This window comes from Esox lucius, chromosome 8 (assembly GCF_011004845.1).
Source record: "Esox lucius isolate fEsoLuc1 chromosome 8, fEsoLuc1.pri, whole genome shotgun sequence".
In the NCBI taxonomy this organism is placed as follows: domain Eukaryota; kingdom Metazoa; phylum Chordata; class Actinopteri; order Esociformes; family Esocidae; genus Esox; species Esox lucius.
The window spans coordinates 5279730-5297277 of record NC_047576.1 but is presented as its reverse complement, the minus strand read 5'-3'; the positions used below and the strand labels follow the sequence as shown (position 1 = coordinate 5297277).

The window sequence follows — 17548 nt, the reverse complement described above, 5'->3', positions numbered from 1 at the left end:
TGTGGAGTGCACTACACTGACCAGAGCCCAAAGGTATATTCGAGAGGGAATAGGGTGACATTGGGGACGTCCCCTGCCTTAATGGAGCAGAGCCAGTGTTGCTATAGTGCTGCCTGGACAGTATCGATCTTCTTACTGGGGGGAGGGTGTCCAGGGAGGATAGACAGGCATCCAGGACCTTTACATGTCAACATTTGAGTCATTCAGCAGACCATTATCCAGACCCACTAACAGATAGTACCACCATCTTAAGGTAGCCATTTGAGACCACTCCATGTCATTGTTGAACAACTACATTTTTCTTCAGTGAAATAAGCTATCGTAGCTGAAAGGGCCTTAAAAATCCCTAGTTTCTCTTTATTAATATTAGGCGGATGTCCTCTATCAAGCTGTAGGGAGTGTATTCTATCCATTTCTATCTCTATGTCATGTACATTCGGACACGGCTCAGTAGCTCTCCGGGCATTTCCGCAGGTACACCTAGCTGCCCTACATGCATATACGACGTCCTCCCACAGACTTGACTGTTCCTCAGGGACAGCGGCCGTTAAAGGCCGGCGTTGCTGGTCCTTCCACAGTCCACCGGGGGACCGGCTCTGTTTACGTTGAATTGACCCTTCAGCCCATTGGCTCAGCATGGCGTGGAGGGCGGAAAAGGGGACAGATATTTTGACAGTATTTACGAGGACATTGCCTGTTTGGAATTGTGTGTGTGTGTGTGTATGTTGGAGATGGGAGCAGTCGGGGTCATTCTACTGGGTGATTTACTATTGGTGTCAAGGCCTGAGGCATAAAGCTCTGCACTGTTGCTATAGAGCTATCTCTTTTTTCGCTGTAGGTCCTGGCATATAATCAGTAGAGAGGGGGGGGGAGAAGAGGAAGGGGGAGTGAAGAGGAGATGTGAGGAAAGGAAGGAGGGGAGGAGGATTCCCTGGAAATGGCAGCCGTCTGATAGAACGGGGTGGTGCATGTTAAGAAGAATTAAAACACCTTTTCTCCTGGCTCCCCTGGGTGTGTCCAAAATGATATCCCAATGCTCCAATCTGTATGCACTATGTAGGGAATAGGATACTATTTAGGATCCCTATCTTTCAACAACCCTGGATTACTTTAATTTAATATATATATATATATATATTTAATATGAAACTGTCCAATCCCTCACATCCTCTTTTAAACTCATCATTTAAGAACAGACCGGCTGCTACCCGACGAGTGCTTTTGACTCCAGAGACCGTGGGAAGCGTGTAATCGGGCTCCCGTTTTGCATGGGTTTTTTGTTCAGTGACTTTGGCCGTCGGGCTCATTGGTAAAACACAAGCAGAGGCGGATCAGGAGTTTGCTGATGAGGCTGTTCTGTAGCCACTCACCTCCGGCAACAAAAGGTCAGTGCTCGTCACAAGGTCAAAGCCCTCTGTCACCTTTTATGTCCCCTGGGCTACACGGAACAGAAGGGGCAGCAGGTCTTGCTTGCCCCCTCTCCGTTTCCGTGACCACCCAGCTCTCTCGCTCTTCCCTCGAAGCCTGGGCGGTTCAGGTTACCCCCTCAAAAGTCATGCTCTGACTACTAAATGAAAAACCCAACTTTCCAGTGCCTCTGCTCTGGCCTGAATGTAGAAACGCCTCGGATCCTTCATCTCCTTACTAGAAATGCCCACCAGAGAATGGCTACCTGCCGGGAGTCAGTCATGCCCTGTCAGAGCCCGACTCTTGTTTTTGTAAATGTTACCCTGTTTTTCCTCCTAATTTAGTGAATTCCAATTAATGATCAAGGCCCTACTTCATGGCAGCAACTCCCAGAGGACTCGGGACAGTCGATGTTGGGATTGTCTTCCCAAAGCACACCTGATGGCATTCCGGTTCTTGGAAGGAATGCACTCTCCAGTCTTGTACCTTAGTTGAGTGCACAGACGCCCCAAATCTCCACATCATCCCATGAGTCGAGGCAACCATATTCGACCATTTACTTCCCCGACGACCGGACAATGCTGGTCCATCGCATCACCATCTGTGGGACCGCTGGGATTATCCACGAGTTGCTGTTGCTTAACCATTGCGCCATTCAGGGGCCCTCGGATCAGACTCTTTGTCAGATCGGGTCTTACTTGGACCAGGCTCTCCTTACCTGTGGCTAGTGCAGTTACTGGGGACCGCAAGGGTAATTTTCCATGGTGAAGTGTTGTCAGGACAAGGGGATTGTCTGGGGATGTCCAGGAATTTCTGGTGATACCAGGAAGTCCTTCGGCTGACATCAGTCACTTTCAGGACCACAGACACACGCACAAAACGCACACATCACAACTGCACACAAACACGCATTGTGACATGTCCTTGGAAACTTCTCTCTGCCTTTAAGTCTCTGTTGTCTCCAGGGAGGCCCTCCAGCCAGACCAAAGACAGAGATCCAAAAAGCACCATATTCTCTAATGATAATTTTTTTTTTTTTAGAAATAAGGCACTGTAAATGGGGAACAAGTTGCTATTTGGGACACACTGGAGAAGTAGGTTTGTTTCATGTTATCTGTTTCTTTCGTCCTTCTATTTACAGCAGCACCACCTAGTGTCGTTGAGTTTTTTATCCAGTTCCACGTACAATACCATTTAATGACTGCAGAGGGCAGTGCGGCTACATCACTGGCAAGTTGTACGGTACCGGTGTCTAGCTTTGGGTTTGAGAAAAGCCTCAGATTAGAAGGGCAAGAATGAGAGATGGACAACATATTTACTTAATACATTTTGTGAAATATTTTATTTTCAGTATTAGTTAGAGTTTTGTATTGACATTATGAAAGTATGTTTTTCATATTACTGACACTAAACCTCCAAAGTTTCCTTAACCCTCTTTTCCCAGTGATTGACATCAAGTTGGACAAACCGCAGGAGCCTGCAACTACTGAAGGCGGGTGCTCCTGTTAATCCCAACTCCAGATTGGGCGTCTTCATCCACACCACGTGCTTGTTGTGTTGCTTCCTATTGGTTAGCCTCCAGTTAAGTTTTCAGATTGGAATTTGGCCTTTTTATCTGAATGTTGGTCATCAGTTGGAAACTAGCTACATACATTTGAGTTGTAAAATAGTGTACTTTATTAACGAAATTGCCAAAAAGTCTTAAAAATTCACAAAATGATTTACAAAAATCATGAACAAAAATCCCAAACGTGTACAATACTTTTTTTTGGAAAAAAGTAGAACGGTAGACTTTCTTTTTATTTTGTATTTTTGTATAATGAAAGGAAACGCTCTGAAATGAGGCAGATGAAGTTGTTCAATAATTTACAGCCCAAATTGCACCCTACAACCTTTATAGTGCACTCATCGTAACTATTGTCCTATGGGCTCTGGTCAAACGTTGTGCACTATAAAAGGCATATGGTGCCTTTGTGATGAGAGGAATGAACTAGATTGGGATGGGCAATCCAATGGCTGGAGAGAGGGAGAACTGCCCAGTAACGTTTGACTGAGTATCTAATGCATGCATGCCAACTGTTCCTTATTTCAGTGCTTGTGCCCTGTCTGCTGTTGTACACAGTCTGTATATCTAAATGCTCTTAACTTACACACGTGACTTAACGTACTCTGAAAATATCATATTATTTACTTTTTTTTTTTCACAAAATGCTGTGAGTGACATTGGATTTGTATACTTGAGTTTACTTTAGACCATCTTTCGTTGTCCACAGTGTGCCCCTTGGTGTAAGTAAATGTACACTTACACTTTGGCAACTGTGGAATGCAGCCATTCATAGGAGGGTGAATTGCCAAGCATTGTCCTCACCGAAGTCCATGTTCATGCTGCCAATTCCACCAGCTAGTTACCACTGCTGTATCTACGGTTACCATTGCTGTAACTAGCAGTTTACCACTGCTTGTAACTTGCTAGTAACCAGTACTGTGGCTAGCTAGTTACCCCTGCTGTAGCTAGCTAGTTACCCCTGCTGTAGCTAGCTAGTTACCCCTGCTGTAGCTAGCTAGTTACCCCTGCTGTACCTAGCTAGTTATTACAGCTGTGCCTTGCTAGTTATTTTGGCTGTACCTAGCTAGTTACCACTATGGTGGCTAGCGTGGTTTTCTCATTCTCCGTGCGGTGTTTCTGTCTCAGGCTCTCTCTGCTCGCTGCCACCTCATTCTGCTTACTGCTTCCACACTGTGTCATACTATCACTATTATGGATCTGCTCCAAATCGCAGCTTACTCCCTATTCAGTGTACCAGTTTTGACCAGGCCTGGTTCAAAAGTAGTGCATTACGCATGGAATTATTGGGATTGATTTGGGATGTATACACTGTAAATGAGCAGTGTGGAGAGAAAGCAAGTGTGCAAAATAGAAGCTGTCACATCACCTCCTATACAGGAACTCATCTTCTCCATAAGGTTCCTGTCAGTCTGATCATGTGGAAAATGCTAATTATTATTAACATCATAAGAGTTCAAAGAGTACCCTCATCTTACCCAGAGTGTCCAGCTGTTTGTGCTGTTTTTCGAACTCCATGTCACTCATCGTCGTGCCAATAGACTTCAATAGAGTTGGCGAACACAAATCAGTCTGGCCTCAGGCTAGACTGGTATCTGGTGAAGGCGTGAACATAAATTACACATTCCTGTCAAACAATCAGTGAAGAAAATAATGATTTGCACATGAAGACCTGGCAGGTTATCATGAAGTTCCTCATATGTAAATATAATCTAGAATGTTTATTCAATGACTGCTTCATTGCCATTCAAATGATGTCATACTATGATTGGTCCACTTCCCACAATATTATAATTAACTTCTTTGCTGCCTGTGTTTCGGCTGTTTTAAAAAGTTACTACTACTGAAGTTGCCATTATGCAATGTTTGCTTTTTTATAGGTTCATAGTGGATGTCGATTAAACCGAATTAATCTGGTCCTGTTTTTAGCACCAGGTGACTTACTGTTCTGGTATTGTGTTTAACCATTGATCAGAACAAATACTGCTTTTATTTTGAAATGTTAACTTTTATTTAATTTTTTCATGTGATACTCTTATTGCACTTTTTAAGGACATTCGTTTGTGAGTTTGTGGAAATCTAGTCTTGTAGTCTTACAAATCACTGTAAAGGTTAGTATTAAAGTTTAGTGTAAAGTTAAACATTTGTGACTATCTTGTTCATGCATCTCCTAAAAAGAGAAGCACACCCTATACTGGTGAAACATTCGGTCCTAACCTGCCTAATGAGCCAAAAACAAGTCAAGTTGGAGGCAATGAGCGATTCCAGAATAGACCTTTTCTGGACCATCTCTCTTCTTAGAGGACTGTAGAATTGTAAAAACGACAGTTGAATCCCAAATGTCAGAAGACCCAGAAAAATTCCTCAAAGTAAATAAACCTCTCAAAGCTGCTCTATTGCCTGAACTGGGTTATAAAACAAATATACATTTCATATGTGCAGACAGGACTATACATTTCCAAATGATGATACTCCTGAGAGAAACAAAGAGTAGCAGAGACATACAGGAACTAAGGAGTAGAATAGCCCCCAGTCAGCCAAGAGGCACCCAATGAAGAACAATTCACCTACTTAATCATACTCTCAGAAACCCAGCACCAAAACTAGAGAATGTTTTAGACAGTAGTAGGCCAGCGTGAAATTGTGAAACCACATCATTCTTACCTTCTGAGGTATTCTTCTGTCTCACTCTTTCTATGACTCTGGTGCCTAGGAATGTATTGCTTTCAATGTGCTGACTCACTGGAGACTGTTGATATGTAAGGGAAGGGAAGGGGGGGGGGGTATTTATTGATTAATTGATTGACTGATTAATTAATTGATTAATTAATTGCCATGTACACTTGTTGGTATCTCTGTTGTTGTTGTTTTTTTTGTCAAAGATGTGGGTATAGCACTCTTTCATTCCCCACTGTAATGGAGTCGGTGTCACAATTCTGAGGTAGAACCATGTTTTAATAGCTGACGGAACCATGTCCAGATGCTGACGGGACCATGTCCAGATGCTGACGGGACTGCCACGTCGCGTTAGTGTGGAGATAATATCATGTCCCCAAAGGAACCCTGATCCCAGGCGTGGCGCACTGTTTCTACCTGGGGCCATTGTTAATGCTCCTGAACAAAATGTGTGTACCGTACAGGGTGTCGTGGATGGGATGCACTGGTGTGTTGTGCCGAGTTGAGACTGGAGGCCCTTGATTGGGCTTGCTGTACTGTGTATCCTATAGTCTGTCTGCAATCACAGCTCTGGGAAGGTGAATGTAGGACTTGTGTAGAAATACAACCTATAGAAGGGACCTAGCCACTCTTTGCTCCCTGCGCCTGTCTGCCAGTCCACCCTTTATGTCATGATTGAGGTGAATGGAGAGGCCCCTTCTACAGATTTCACTTCTTACAAAAAGACCTGGTTTGTTAGGCTATTGGAGCAGAGCTGGCTCTCCATTCCCACTGTATAGAGATCTAGCATGTCTTTCCAAAACCATCAATAAACACGTCTTATTACCTGATTGTGTTGTTCTTCGATTTAATAAATAACTAAAAGATGCATTCTGGGATTTTTGGCCACTGGTTGTGTAAGTGGTGTTGTCGAGCCGAAACAAGTCCTGGGAAATTGTGCACAATGTCACGTATGTGCCAGAATGCCACGGGATGTCTGAATGGTGTCCAACATCGTGGCTATTTTCTTTCTTTTTTTTTTTACAGGCATATATGCCTAAAAGAAGCATTGGGATCTGACCGGGATCAGGTCTTATATATTGTTAGCAGGCAACATCAGAACGAGATCGGGTCTTAAGTGGTAACATGGACAATGACAATAAGATACTGCAACAGTCAGCAGAGCATTATATTCTAGACTCCTACTGGAAGGCTGAGAAATATGACATTGTCACAAGCATCATAGCAGATATTCAGATGAGCGACGTGTAACACCTCACTCCTAGTGTTACACACAGTATGTCCATGGGTTAGCATCATGCTATTACAGCTGTCTTCTGATTGTACCTCATATCACTGAGTCTCCATGTAATGTACATTAATTTAGTAGCATTACATGAACCATAACTACTGTATTCATATTTTGCAAAGACTGAGAAATGTTACATGAACAATTGAACACATTTAAGAACTGTAAGAAGTTTCATTTCATACAAGTATATGAGGGGAGAGTGCTTTACTCCCAAAGCAAATTCTGCTCCATAAAGATTTGTGCAAGACCTTGCATTGAAATGTCAATAGGCTATAGAGTAAATCACTCATCTGTCTTATTCTGAGGTTAATAATTTATTATTAGGTTATATTGTTTTTATTCTGAATACATTTAGAAATAGCCAGCTATTAGAGTACACCTTCGGTCATAATATTCACACACACTCTTGTCAGTCATAACAGCATCAAATTGCTAACACAAAAATAGGCCTATAGATTTGTTTTTATTGATTGTAATTTTCATTAAGGTACATTTGCCTTTTTTTCAAAGCATTCACTGTGTCTCCTCTAAAGGTCTAGCTAGATGTCTATATGGTATAGTCTATGGATCGTGTCACTGAAACCACAGTGCCAGCACACATACTGATCTCATGCACAACCACAGGAATCTGGCTGCTAGGCGGATCATTTCAGATGACGGTCAGTATTGGGAAAACATCAAGAGACAATTCATTCTAAATCACTGAGATATAATTAGCTATTAACAACTGGTGTGACCGGGTTTTTCTCCAGGTAACAACTGCATACATCTGGGATACTCCGGAAACTTTCACCCAACAAAATCTAATAATGGTTTACATTGTCAATTGGTTCCTTTGTAAACACACTGGTTGAGGTGTTTGATCAATATTATTTCAAATGTTTCTGAGTTAATACAGTTTGTAGCGATGGGTAACACTTAATTGTGGATGCTCCATACATGACCAGTAACATTTCAACTAACGGTCTACTAACCCTGACCTTAACCATAACCCTTAGCGAGCAGTTTGCTTATTAACATGTATTATGTTGCTAGTATGAATATCTTTAGAGCACCTACATGAGGGCCTTTAAAGACAGCGTACATGGGGACTCTAAAGACAGCGTAACCTCGATTGTTTCAAAACATGATCTAATCTGGACGAGGTGTAAGCGACGTGTTATGGAACCGAAGCAGAACCTCAGAAGCCATGGGAGGGACAGTTTGGGTCGCGAAAGTGAGTGGAAGGTCTCTTACTCCCCATACGCTCGAGGCACTGCCAGCAGAAGTGCTGGCCGCATGCGAAACAGATCATCTTGTTGCAGCCACCATCCTTCTGTAGGGAGGGAACACACAGCACCGAGAGACGAAACATCACGGCCCGGCCATGTGACAGTAAAACCATCTGCCTGTAGAGCTCTTACCTGGATGACGACCCCACAGGAGGGACAGTTTTTACCTGGATGACAGCACCACAAGAGGGCCAGTTCTTACCTGGATGACGGCACCACAGGAGGGACAGTTCTTACCTGGATGACGGCACCACAGGAGGGCCAGTTCTTACCTGGATGACGGCACCACAGGAGGGCCAGTTCTTACCTGGATGACGGCACCACAGGAGGGCCAGTTCTTACCTGGATGACGGCACCACAGGAGGGACAGTTCTTACCTGGATGACGGCACCACAGGAGGGACAGTTCTTACCTGGATGACGGCACCACAGAAGGGACAGTTCTTACCTGGATGACTGCACCACAGGAGGGACAGTTCTTAACTGGATGACGGCACCACAGAAGGGACAGTTCTTACCTGGATGACTGCACCACAGGAGGGACAGTTCTTAACTGGATGACGGCACCACAGGAGGGACAGTCCTTACCTGGATGACTGCACCACAGGAGGGACAGTTCTTACCTGGATGACGGCACCACAGAAGGGACAGTTCTTACCTGGATGACGGCACCACAGGAGGGACAGTTCTTACCTGGATGACGGCACCACAGGAGGGACAGTTCTTACCTGGATGACGGCACCACAGGAGGGACAGTTCTTACCTGGATGACGGCACCACAGGAGGGACAGTTCTTGCTGTTTATTTCCTTCCAGGTGATGGTCATGGCTTCCTCCACCACCGACTTCAGGATGTGCTTCCCGTATCTCTTATCCAGCATCCGTTTCCTCTCCCTGCTGCCCGTGTGGTAGTCTTCCCATAGGGCCTGGAGACCAGCTACACCATGGAGACAGAGAGGTTTCTCACTGTCGGCAAGCACTTGGATACAACACCGGAGGCATGGTCGTTCACCAGAGCATGTCCCCTCTAACTTAACCTTTCTCTGCTTACAAATTCACAGTACCATGGGACGGTTTCTCATACCGTCTGATCGAGGCAGGGCAGCGAAGGAGGAATTGGCGCGGGTCGTGGTGGTTCTTGTCAGCTGACAGCTGAAGGTGCCGTGGTAGGTCTTACTGCAGAGTGTGCAGAAGGCGTAGCGGCACTGGGGGCAGACGGCGGCCGTGCTGTCCGGCTCCAGAATCACCGGGGCGGCACAGGTCGGACGAGGGCAGTACTTCACATCAGCCATGCGGTCCAGCGTGGACTGGAGCAGGAGGCGGTCGTAGCGGGTGAACAGCTCCACCCCAACCAGCTGCTTCACCTTAAACGACGGTTAAGAAACAGGTTAAGAAACAGGTTAAGAAACAGGTTAAGAAACAGGTTTGAAATGTTCATGTGTGTCAGTCATCTCAGATAAAATGGAAGTGGGAATGCTATTTAGAAGCGTAACACCAGTCACAAATCTGACAGGATTTTACGACTTAATACTTCACAGATTTCTTGAAACATAAAATATTATGAGGTTCGTACAGCCTTTTGATCTTGGGGAATTTGTTTGAAATGTTGTGGCTATTTTAATTTCATAAACCTGGTTAATGGAGACGACTTTGTTGTCACTTGGAACACATTTAATTTTCGGCTAAACAAACAGTATTACGCATGTGGACCAAGGATGTCAGACATTTGGTTAACAGTGTGTGACGACATGCAGGGTATTTTGGGCCTCTGTAAAAATGCTCTCTGGGAAACAGGGAGATTTGTCTGGCAATCTCAGGATCACAAGATTTTAGGAAATATCAAGATATGAGTATTCTTACATTCTTCTCAAGTTAACTTTTTAAAAGTAATTTCATATTACCTGTGACGGCGTGGCTGTGGAGCTGCAGTCAGGCTGTGGACACGTCAGGCCATGGATGTTTCCCTCTTCGATCTGGACCACGAAGAACTCCGACATGCATTTGTTGCAGTAAATGTGGCCACACTCTCTGAATTGACTACAGCCTAACCTGCTCATGAAGCAGATCCCGCAGTCGTGCGCCTGTCCATCAAACACCCTCTGACGTTCCTTCTCATCATAGTCCAGTAGCTGACGCAGGTGGTCTGTGTCTGTGGCCAACACTGAAAGGGCCCTGGGGTCCTGGGACAATGCAGCCCCCTCAAAGTCCCCAGGTTTCCTGCAAACTGCAGCCCCCTCACTGCACACTGCAGACCCCTCAGAGTCCCGGGCTTCACTGCACATTGCAGCCCCCTCACTGCACACTGCAGCCCCCTCAAAGTCCCCAGCTTTCCTGCACACTGCAGCCCCCTCACTGCACACTGCAGACCCCTCAGAGTCCCATGCTTCACGGCACACTGCAGCCCCCTCACTGCACATTGTAGCCCCCTCTAAATCCCCAGCTGTGCTGCCCATAGTGGAAGTAGTGGCCTGGCTCTGACCACTGACCGGGATCTCCAGAGGTGACTGGATATGCAGAAAGTCCAGCAGGTCGTCTCTGATGAACTTCACCCAGTAGAACAGAACCACACTTCCCACAGTGTCCTGCCATATCTTATCCAAATGCCGGCACACTGCTGACAGCTGAGGCGTTGATAAATGATTACTGTTAATAGTCATCTATCTGTCTACTGTTTTATCTATCATCTTTATATTTACCTATCTAACATTGTTTCTATTTACCACATATACCACCTACCAATCACACATATATAAAGTGCATTCATAAAAGTATTCATACATCTACACTTTTGTTATGTTACAGACTTAAAATTGATTAAATAGATCTTTCCTCATCAATCACCACAATTTTGATTTCTTTTTAGCAAAACTATAAAACATCATCCTGAAATATCACATTTACATAAGTATTCAGACCCTTTTACTCAGTGTTTTGTGGAAGCACCTTTTGTAGCGATTACAGCTTTGAGTCTTCTTTGGTATGACGCAACATGCTTGGCACACCTGTATTTGGGGAGTTTGTCCCATTCTTCTCTGCAGATCCTCTCAAGCGCTATCAAGTTGGATGGAGAAAATCACTGCACAGCCATTTTCGGAGAGACGTGTCCGATCGGGTTCAAGTCTGGGCTCTGGCTGGGCCACTCCTGCCACAGACTTGCCACTCCTGCGTTGTCTTGCCTCTGTGCTTAGGGTCATTGTCCTGTTGGAAAGTTAACCTTTGAACCCAGTCTGAGGTCAATAGGACTCTGAACCTTCACTCCATCAAGGATCTGTCTGTACTTTTGCTCCTTTCATCTTTCCCTTCATCCTGACTAGTCTCCCAGTTCCTGCTACTGAGAAACATCCCCACAGCATAACGCTGCCACCACCTTGCTTCACCGTAGGGATGGTTATTGGCCAGGTGATGAGCAGTGCCTGGTTTCCTCCAGACGTAACCCTTAGCATTCAGGCCAAAGAGTTCAATCTTGGTTTTAACAGACCAGAGAATCTTGTTTTGCATTATCTGAGTGTCCTTTAGGTGCCTTTTGGTAATCTCCAAGTGGGCTGTCATGTGCCTTTTACTGTTGAGTGGCTTCTGTCTGGATGGTTGTCCTTCTGGAAGGTTCTTTTACTTTGGGTGTTCTCTGGCCTTTCCCATGTTAATGGATGACTTTGGGATTTTAGCCTGTGTGTCACCTTATACTTATACCTCATTAAAAGATGATGTAATGGATGACCATAAAAAGTAAAATCTTCAATATACATTAATTACATTTTGTTCATAAAATTTTCTAGGAATAATACTACCAAGCATGTTTCTGAATTAAATTATCAGTCCTTTATGATGATTTTTTTCAACACTTTTTTTAGTCAGGTTATGATGATCATTATATTTTTTGCAGCCTTTTTTGTTTGTATTTACCTTAGTTTGAATACGAACAAATTTACCTTGCGATATGACTATATAATCTTCAAAGTGTTTAATACATTACCAATCATCTAATAAAATGTTTCGTGCACACTGTACCTGACTATGAGAGAGCCATTGGCAGGTGAGGATAAATTCCGGGGATGACGTGGAAGGGTAATCACACGGTAGGTCAAAGATCAGTAACAGAGGCGGCAGAAAAGATATCGCGTAGTTTCTGTCTCCTTAGAAACACAACAAACATGAATAAAACATGGTTGACACCCGGAAATGCTCCTTATATATTTAAAATGATATGTATTTGTGATCTATGCCTTGTTATTGTGAATGTTTATTGTATTGTTTACAATTGAAATAAGAGAACACAAAAAAGAACAGACCTGGAAAATGTCAGTTGATACAGTCAAATAATCAGATAATGTTTTGTCAACTTAGATTTTAGCTACAATAGAAACTGATAGTGATAGTTAGTACTTCGGATGGTTTCCGAGTTTAAAGTTGACGTGATAAAAAAAGTACAAAATATTATTTAAATAATTATTTCAGTTCATACCTGCTTTCACGCTAAAGTCCAGAGGTAAATCCAGAGAGACACGGATTTCCCCACCCAAACCAGCCCGAGCGAACTCTCCCTGACTATAGATACTCGCCAGAGCTAACAGTTCATCCTCCTGAGCTTCAATGTCTCGATCGTTCATAATACACTCTTGCGTCAGTTTAATATTCAAACGTATAATTTATGTTAACAGTAATAATATATACCAACAATAGAGAACTTCAGTCGATTTGGCTCAACTATAGTACAACCAAAGTGTTTATATCAGCGTCTTGTAAGCAACATTAAAGAAACACATTCGGGTCACGAAAATCTGGATTTTTCAAAATAAAAGAGACCAACGTATTTCTTCAGAACTGAGATAAATTCAGTTTATTAATTGTTTAAGAAAATGTACCTCTCAAAACATTGACAACAATTCAAATATGATCATATATGAGTCATTTCGATAAAAAGTGGGTATTAAAACACGTTCCAAGGGCAAAATTCAGACAATGCCAATGACTGAATATGGAATACATGTTGCCTCATAGCTCATAAACTATTGAAAATTCCACAGAGAAAGCAATTTTTAAAAAAATCTGGAGAATGTGTTGAGTAAGACAAACCTGTCTAATCATGGGGAATGGTGTGCTACATCTAGCAACACAAAATTTCAACACCTTTTTTTTCCACAATGTAACTCAAATACATATTGACTCATACAGAAAAAACTATTCTATACGATGCAGTGAATGTATTGTAGGAAATGTTCAGGAGACTCTATAGAGTGATTATATGAAAATAAATCAAGCGGCACTGTATATTTGCTCCGCCCATCCCATTGGCAACAACTCAATGGATATTAAATAGATATTGCCCTATAAAATATATATTGCATATACAGTCATTTGCATTGTGGCCAATGGGATGGGTGGAGTAAAACACCAGCAACAATTGCAAATATACAGTAACCCTGAATTTTTTGCATATATTTACTCTATAGAGTGTCCTTGACATTTCCTACAATACATTCACTGTGGCGTATAGTATAGTTTTTTCTGTACAGGGCAATATTTATTTTATATCCTTTGAGTTACATTGTGGCCAATAGGATCTAGGATGGGTTGAGTAAAAAGCCAGCAACAATTGCAAATACACAGTGACCCTTGATTTCTTTGCATATAATTATTCTATCCAGTCTCCTGAACATTTCCTACCATACATTTTTACAATATACACTAAGCAAAGTGTCAAAATCGATACATTTAATATTATTAAAATCGCGTTTTACAGCGGACTTCTATTTTGAAGGCAAAATCCGAAACCGGAAGTGTTATTGTTGCTACGGATTCTCTAATGTTGCCAGCATTACGTTACTTTTCATCACACGCAACATCGGACTTCACTTGGAAATGGTTTAGCGGCATCCTGATCCTGTATAGTCGATAGTCGGCGCTGTTTACCTGTATTTTGTGAGAGAGAAGCAAACATCGCCCACTATTGGACAAAAGGCAAGCCGCATTCTTTCACCTTGTCCAAACACCTTGTTTTCTTCTTTTCGAAATATCACTCGGAAATTGTAAACAATGCTAATGGCCTGTTTGAATAAATTAAATACATCTCAGTATTTCAGACTGTTGATTAAGGATGTTGACCTACTTGGTAATATCACAAAATTGTAATTATTTTAATAAACCAATGACTTGATTCAGATAAGCGGCGGGCTTTGGTCAATCACTGAAATCAGGGTTGTGTATGGAAATATGTTTAAATGGGTTTCCTGACATAAAAGCTTGGAGTGTTGAGCCCCTAACCAGAAGGTAGGAGCTGACAAGGGTGAAACCTATGTCCCTGAATGGGAAATGTACCTTTCCTTAAGTTGTTCTGGATAATAATGCCTATAATAATGTGTAAAAGAGGCTCAGCTAAAAGTATAGAAAATAGGCTGTTTTGTTTTGATTTTAAATAAAAAATAAAATGTAAACATTCCGTGTTTGTGCATGTGTGTGGTTGGGGGCTTTTATTTAGCAGAATGAAGTTTCATGGTTTATAAAGGATGATGTTACATGAAGACTGGCTTCCTGGTTAATAAAGGATGATGCTGTTCCATGAAGACTTGCTTCATGGTTAATAAAGGATGATGCTGTTCCTTGAAGACTTGCTTCCTGGTTAATTAAGGATGATGCTGTTTCATGAAGACCTGCTTCCTGGTTAATAAAGGATGATGTTGTTCCATGCGGACAAGTTTCCCCTTCCCTTTTACGGTAGCAGATGACTCAACAGATTAAGGACATCTACTATAACTATAAACTATACTTAAAAAAACACCTGAGACATCCACGTTAAGCAGTCTCACAGCCTCATAACCCACCTGACAATACGTTTCAGCATGGCACTCTAGTACCATTAACTCAGGCTACAACACCACTGCAGTAAATATTTGCGGATCTTTAATCCATCGTGGCCTTTGCAGACGACGAGGTAGCCCATTACGTGTCGTCTGAAGACTGACTGAAATCTCCCACTTCTGGACGGATTACTATGTGTTTGGCCAGAACCATGTGTAGGGTTAGCCAAGCTATTTTACAGGTGCTTGGTTTTTTAAAACAAGACAATTTGCACGTTGTGACAGGCCCTTGGTGGTTTGACTGTTGCACACAATCTAGTTCGACAGGTATACAGAAACCCAATTTTTTGTTCTGTCACACAGGCAGTTCGTTTAGGTGGAAAGTATAACCTGTTTTTCAAGAGACCCGACGGAGCAGCATCCACAAATCTAGTTTAAACGTGCACAACACAAGGCAGAAAAACACGTTAATGCAATATGTAAAATTGCAGGGCAATTACAGCATTTTAAATATTCCAGTTAAGCAATGTTTCCTTGGGTATTAGACAACTGCATTATGAGAAACAACTAAGCCTCAACAACATGTTTATCTCTTTGTCCACTGAAGTTCTCTACAGACTCCTGGTACTGTGGCTGTCCATAATGTGTCAGCAGGCTGTTATGTTATGAGTAGGCTACTGGGTGTTTATGCAACCCAAGACAAGAGGGGAAGCTACTCTCCATGTTGTGCCTACAGACCAGCTTCTCTCAGACCTGTTGGCCAAAATAAAATAACATTATTATTAGTAGTGGTAACATGATGGAGAACAGTGAGGTTGATAGGGGACACGGAGAAGACGTCAGCCAGCAGATGAGCCCATATTGTCACACTGTCACAATCTGGGCCCGATGTGGGTAAATATTTTGGCCCCATGTTAGCAGTTCATGGGCACAATGTTTTCATTTGCCCAGTCTGGGCAACCCATGTCTGGTGAAAGAAGACTTAAATTTTTCTGAAGTTAGCCCAAAAATTCCCCAAATTGTTTTATTTAGGGGCCGCCTACTGTGGGCAAGTCTGTGTTGAGTTGGTGTAGAGTAGTCTGTGTTGAGTTGGTGTAGGCTTGTCTGTGTTGAGTTGGTGTAGAGTAGTCTGTGTTGAGTTGGTGTAGAGTAGTCTGTGTTGAGTTGGTGTAGGCTTGTCTGTGTTGAGTTGGTGTAGAGTAGTCTGTGTTGAGTTGGTGTAGAGTAGTCTGTGTTGAGTTGGTGTAGAGTAGTCTGTGTTGAGTTGGTGTAGGCTTGTCTGTGTTGAGTTGGTGTAGGCTTGTCTGTGTTGAGTTGGTGTAGAGTAGTCTGTGTTGGGCTGGTGTAGGCTTGTCTGTGTTGGGCTAGTGTAGGATAGTCTTTGCAGAAAACCCTAAGTCCAGAGTCTGAGGTAGAGACAGAAACATGGAGAGGGAGAGGAGGTAAGAGAGATAGGGAAAGGGGAGTGAAGAAGGAAAATGAACAGTGACCCAATCTTGCTTTTATAAGATAACTGGTGAGGGTTAGAATTTAAACTGGCTTGTCTGACCAGTCAAGTTACTTTCCAATCAGATTTTCATCCCATGCATGTGATCTCACTTACCGCTGCTTTACAGGGGGGATGACCAGCTCCTTGTGTCACCACAAAAGAAATCCTTAAATATAGAGTTAACATGAGTCAGGGGGGTTCACTCCAGCATCTACAGTTGCTATAGACTAGTCAGTTTTGAGTTGGTGTAGACTTGTCTCTGAGGAGCTGGTCGGATGTCACAGATCCTCTCATCCTCACAGGACATCCACAGTACCTTTGGTTTGTACACTGGTCAGTGCCTTTGTCTGGCCTCCATCTTAATATCCCATTGTCTTGACATTAGTCAATGTCAGCTAAAACATGAAAAGCTCCTTAAAGACAGATGGTGACGGTCTCGTGTGAACCCTCACCAACAATACTGATTCTGAAAAAAGATTTGTTTTACACATAACAGATTACCGAGGACCCCCGCTCGCTGCTGTTATGTCATTAGGCAGTGTTTCAGCTTTGCGACTGAGGGACGTAATCTAGGAGGTTCCTTTAAATGAGGCCATAAATATGTTGAGCATCCTAGAGATTTTCTAGGTTCAGTGTGCTTATATGTTATTGCACATGACCTGCCTAGTCACGGCTATGCTCAGCATTTGGCCCTTTTTTACATTTTCAGTGCTCTGTATTTTCCACAGAATCAGGTGAAACAACCTGCAACCGTATTTATGGTCCTACATCCTGATCTCTAGCTGTTCGTGCAGACATTGCTGAGCTGTAACCAACCAGTGCCACAGAAGCGTTTTTGGAAATGGATACCTGCATTAGGAAAAACAATGTTGATATTTGACCCGGCTCACGAAAAACAGTAAGGATACATTCATTTGCGCAGTAACATGCCAAATGGATGAGTCCGTTTTAGTTTTAACATCCTTCCCATGAAGGATATTCTCTTCCGCGTTGCATTATTTCCCACACCACCAAGTTAGACAGGCTCGGAGAGAGAGAAAGAGAAAGGCTGAGAATGAGGG

The 17548-nt window shown here is 43.0% G+C and overlaps 2 protein-coding genes across 3 annotated transcripts in view; one reads left to right on the top strand and one right to left on the bottom strand.

Moving 5' to 3' along the window:
• Positions 1-6477, top strand: part of rab6ba (RAB6B, member RAS oncogene family a) — a 75561-nt gene extending 69084 nt beyond the window's left edge. The window contains exon 8 of the mRNA XM_010902936.4: positions 2852-6477. Within this exon, the coding sequence (XP_010901238.2) occupies positions 2852-2916 (65 nt within the window). The 3' untranslated portion in view covers positions 2917-6477. The remainder of the gene's footprint in view (positions 1-2851) is intronic.
• A 754-nt stretch (positions 6478-7231) lies between these two features.
• On the bottom strand, positions 7232-12957 carry LOC105029535 (E3 ubiquitin-protein ligase RNF14). Of its 2 annotated transcripts, XM_034293794.1 has the most exons (7): positions 12667-12957; positions 12213-12337; positions 10520-10828; positions 10109-10405; positions 9292-9571; positions 8972-9144; positions 7232-8253 (listed from the first exon to the last, which is right to left on the bottom strand). In XM_034293794.1, exons 1-7 carry the CDS (start codon positions 12809-12811, stop codon positions 8119-8121), a joined length of 1464 nt encoding a protein of 487 aa, XP_034149685.1. In that variant the 5' UTR covers positions 12812-12957; the 3' UTR covers positions 7232-8118. The 2 variants fall into 2 exon arrangements, with proteins under 2 accessions (XP_034149685.1, XP_010901237.3); XM_010902935.5 differs by having other exon boundaries at positions 10109-10828.
• Between the last annotated feature and the right edge of the window lie 4591 nt (positions 12958-17548).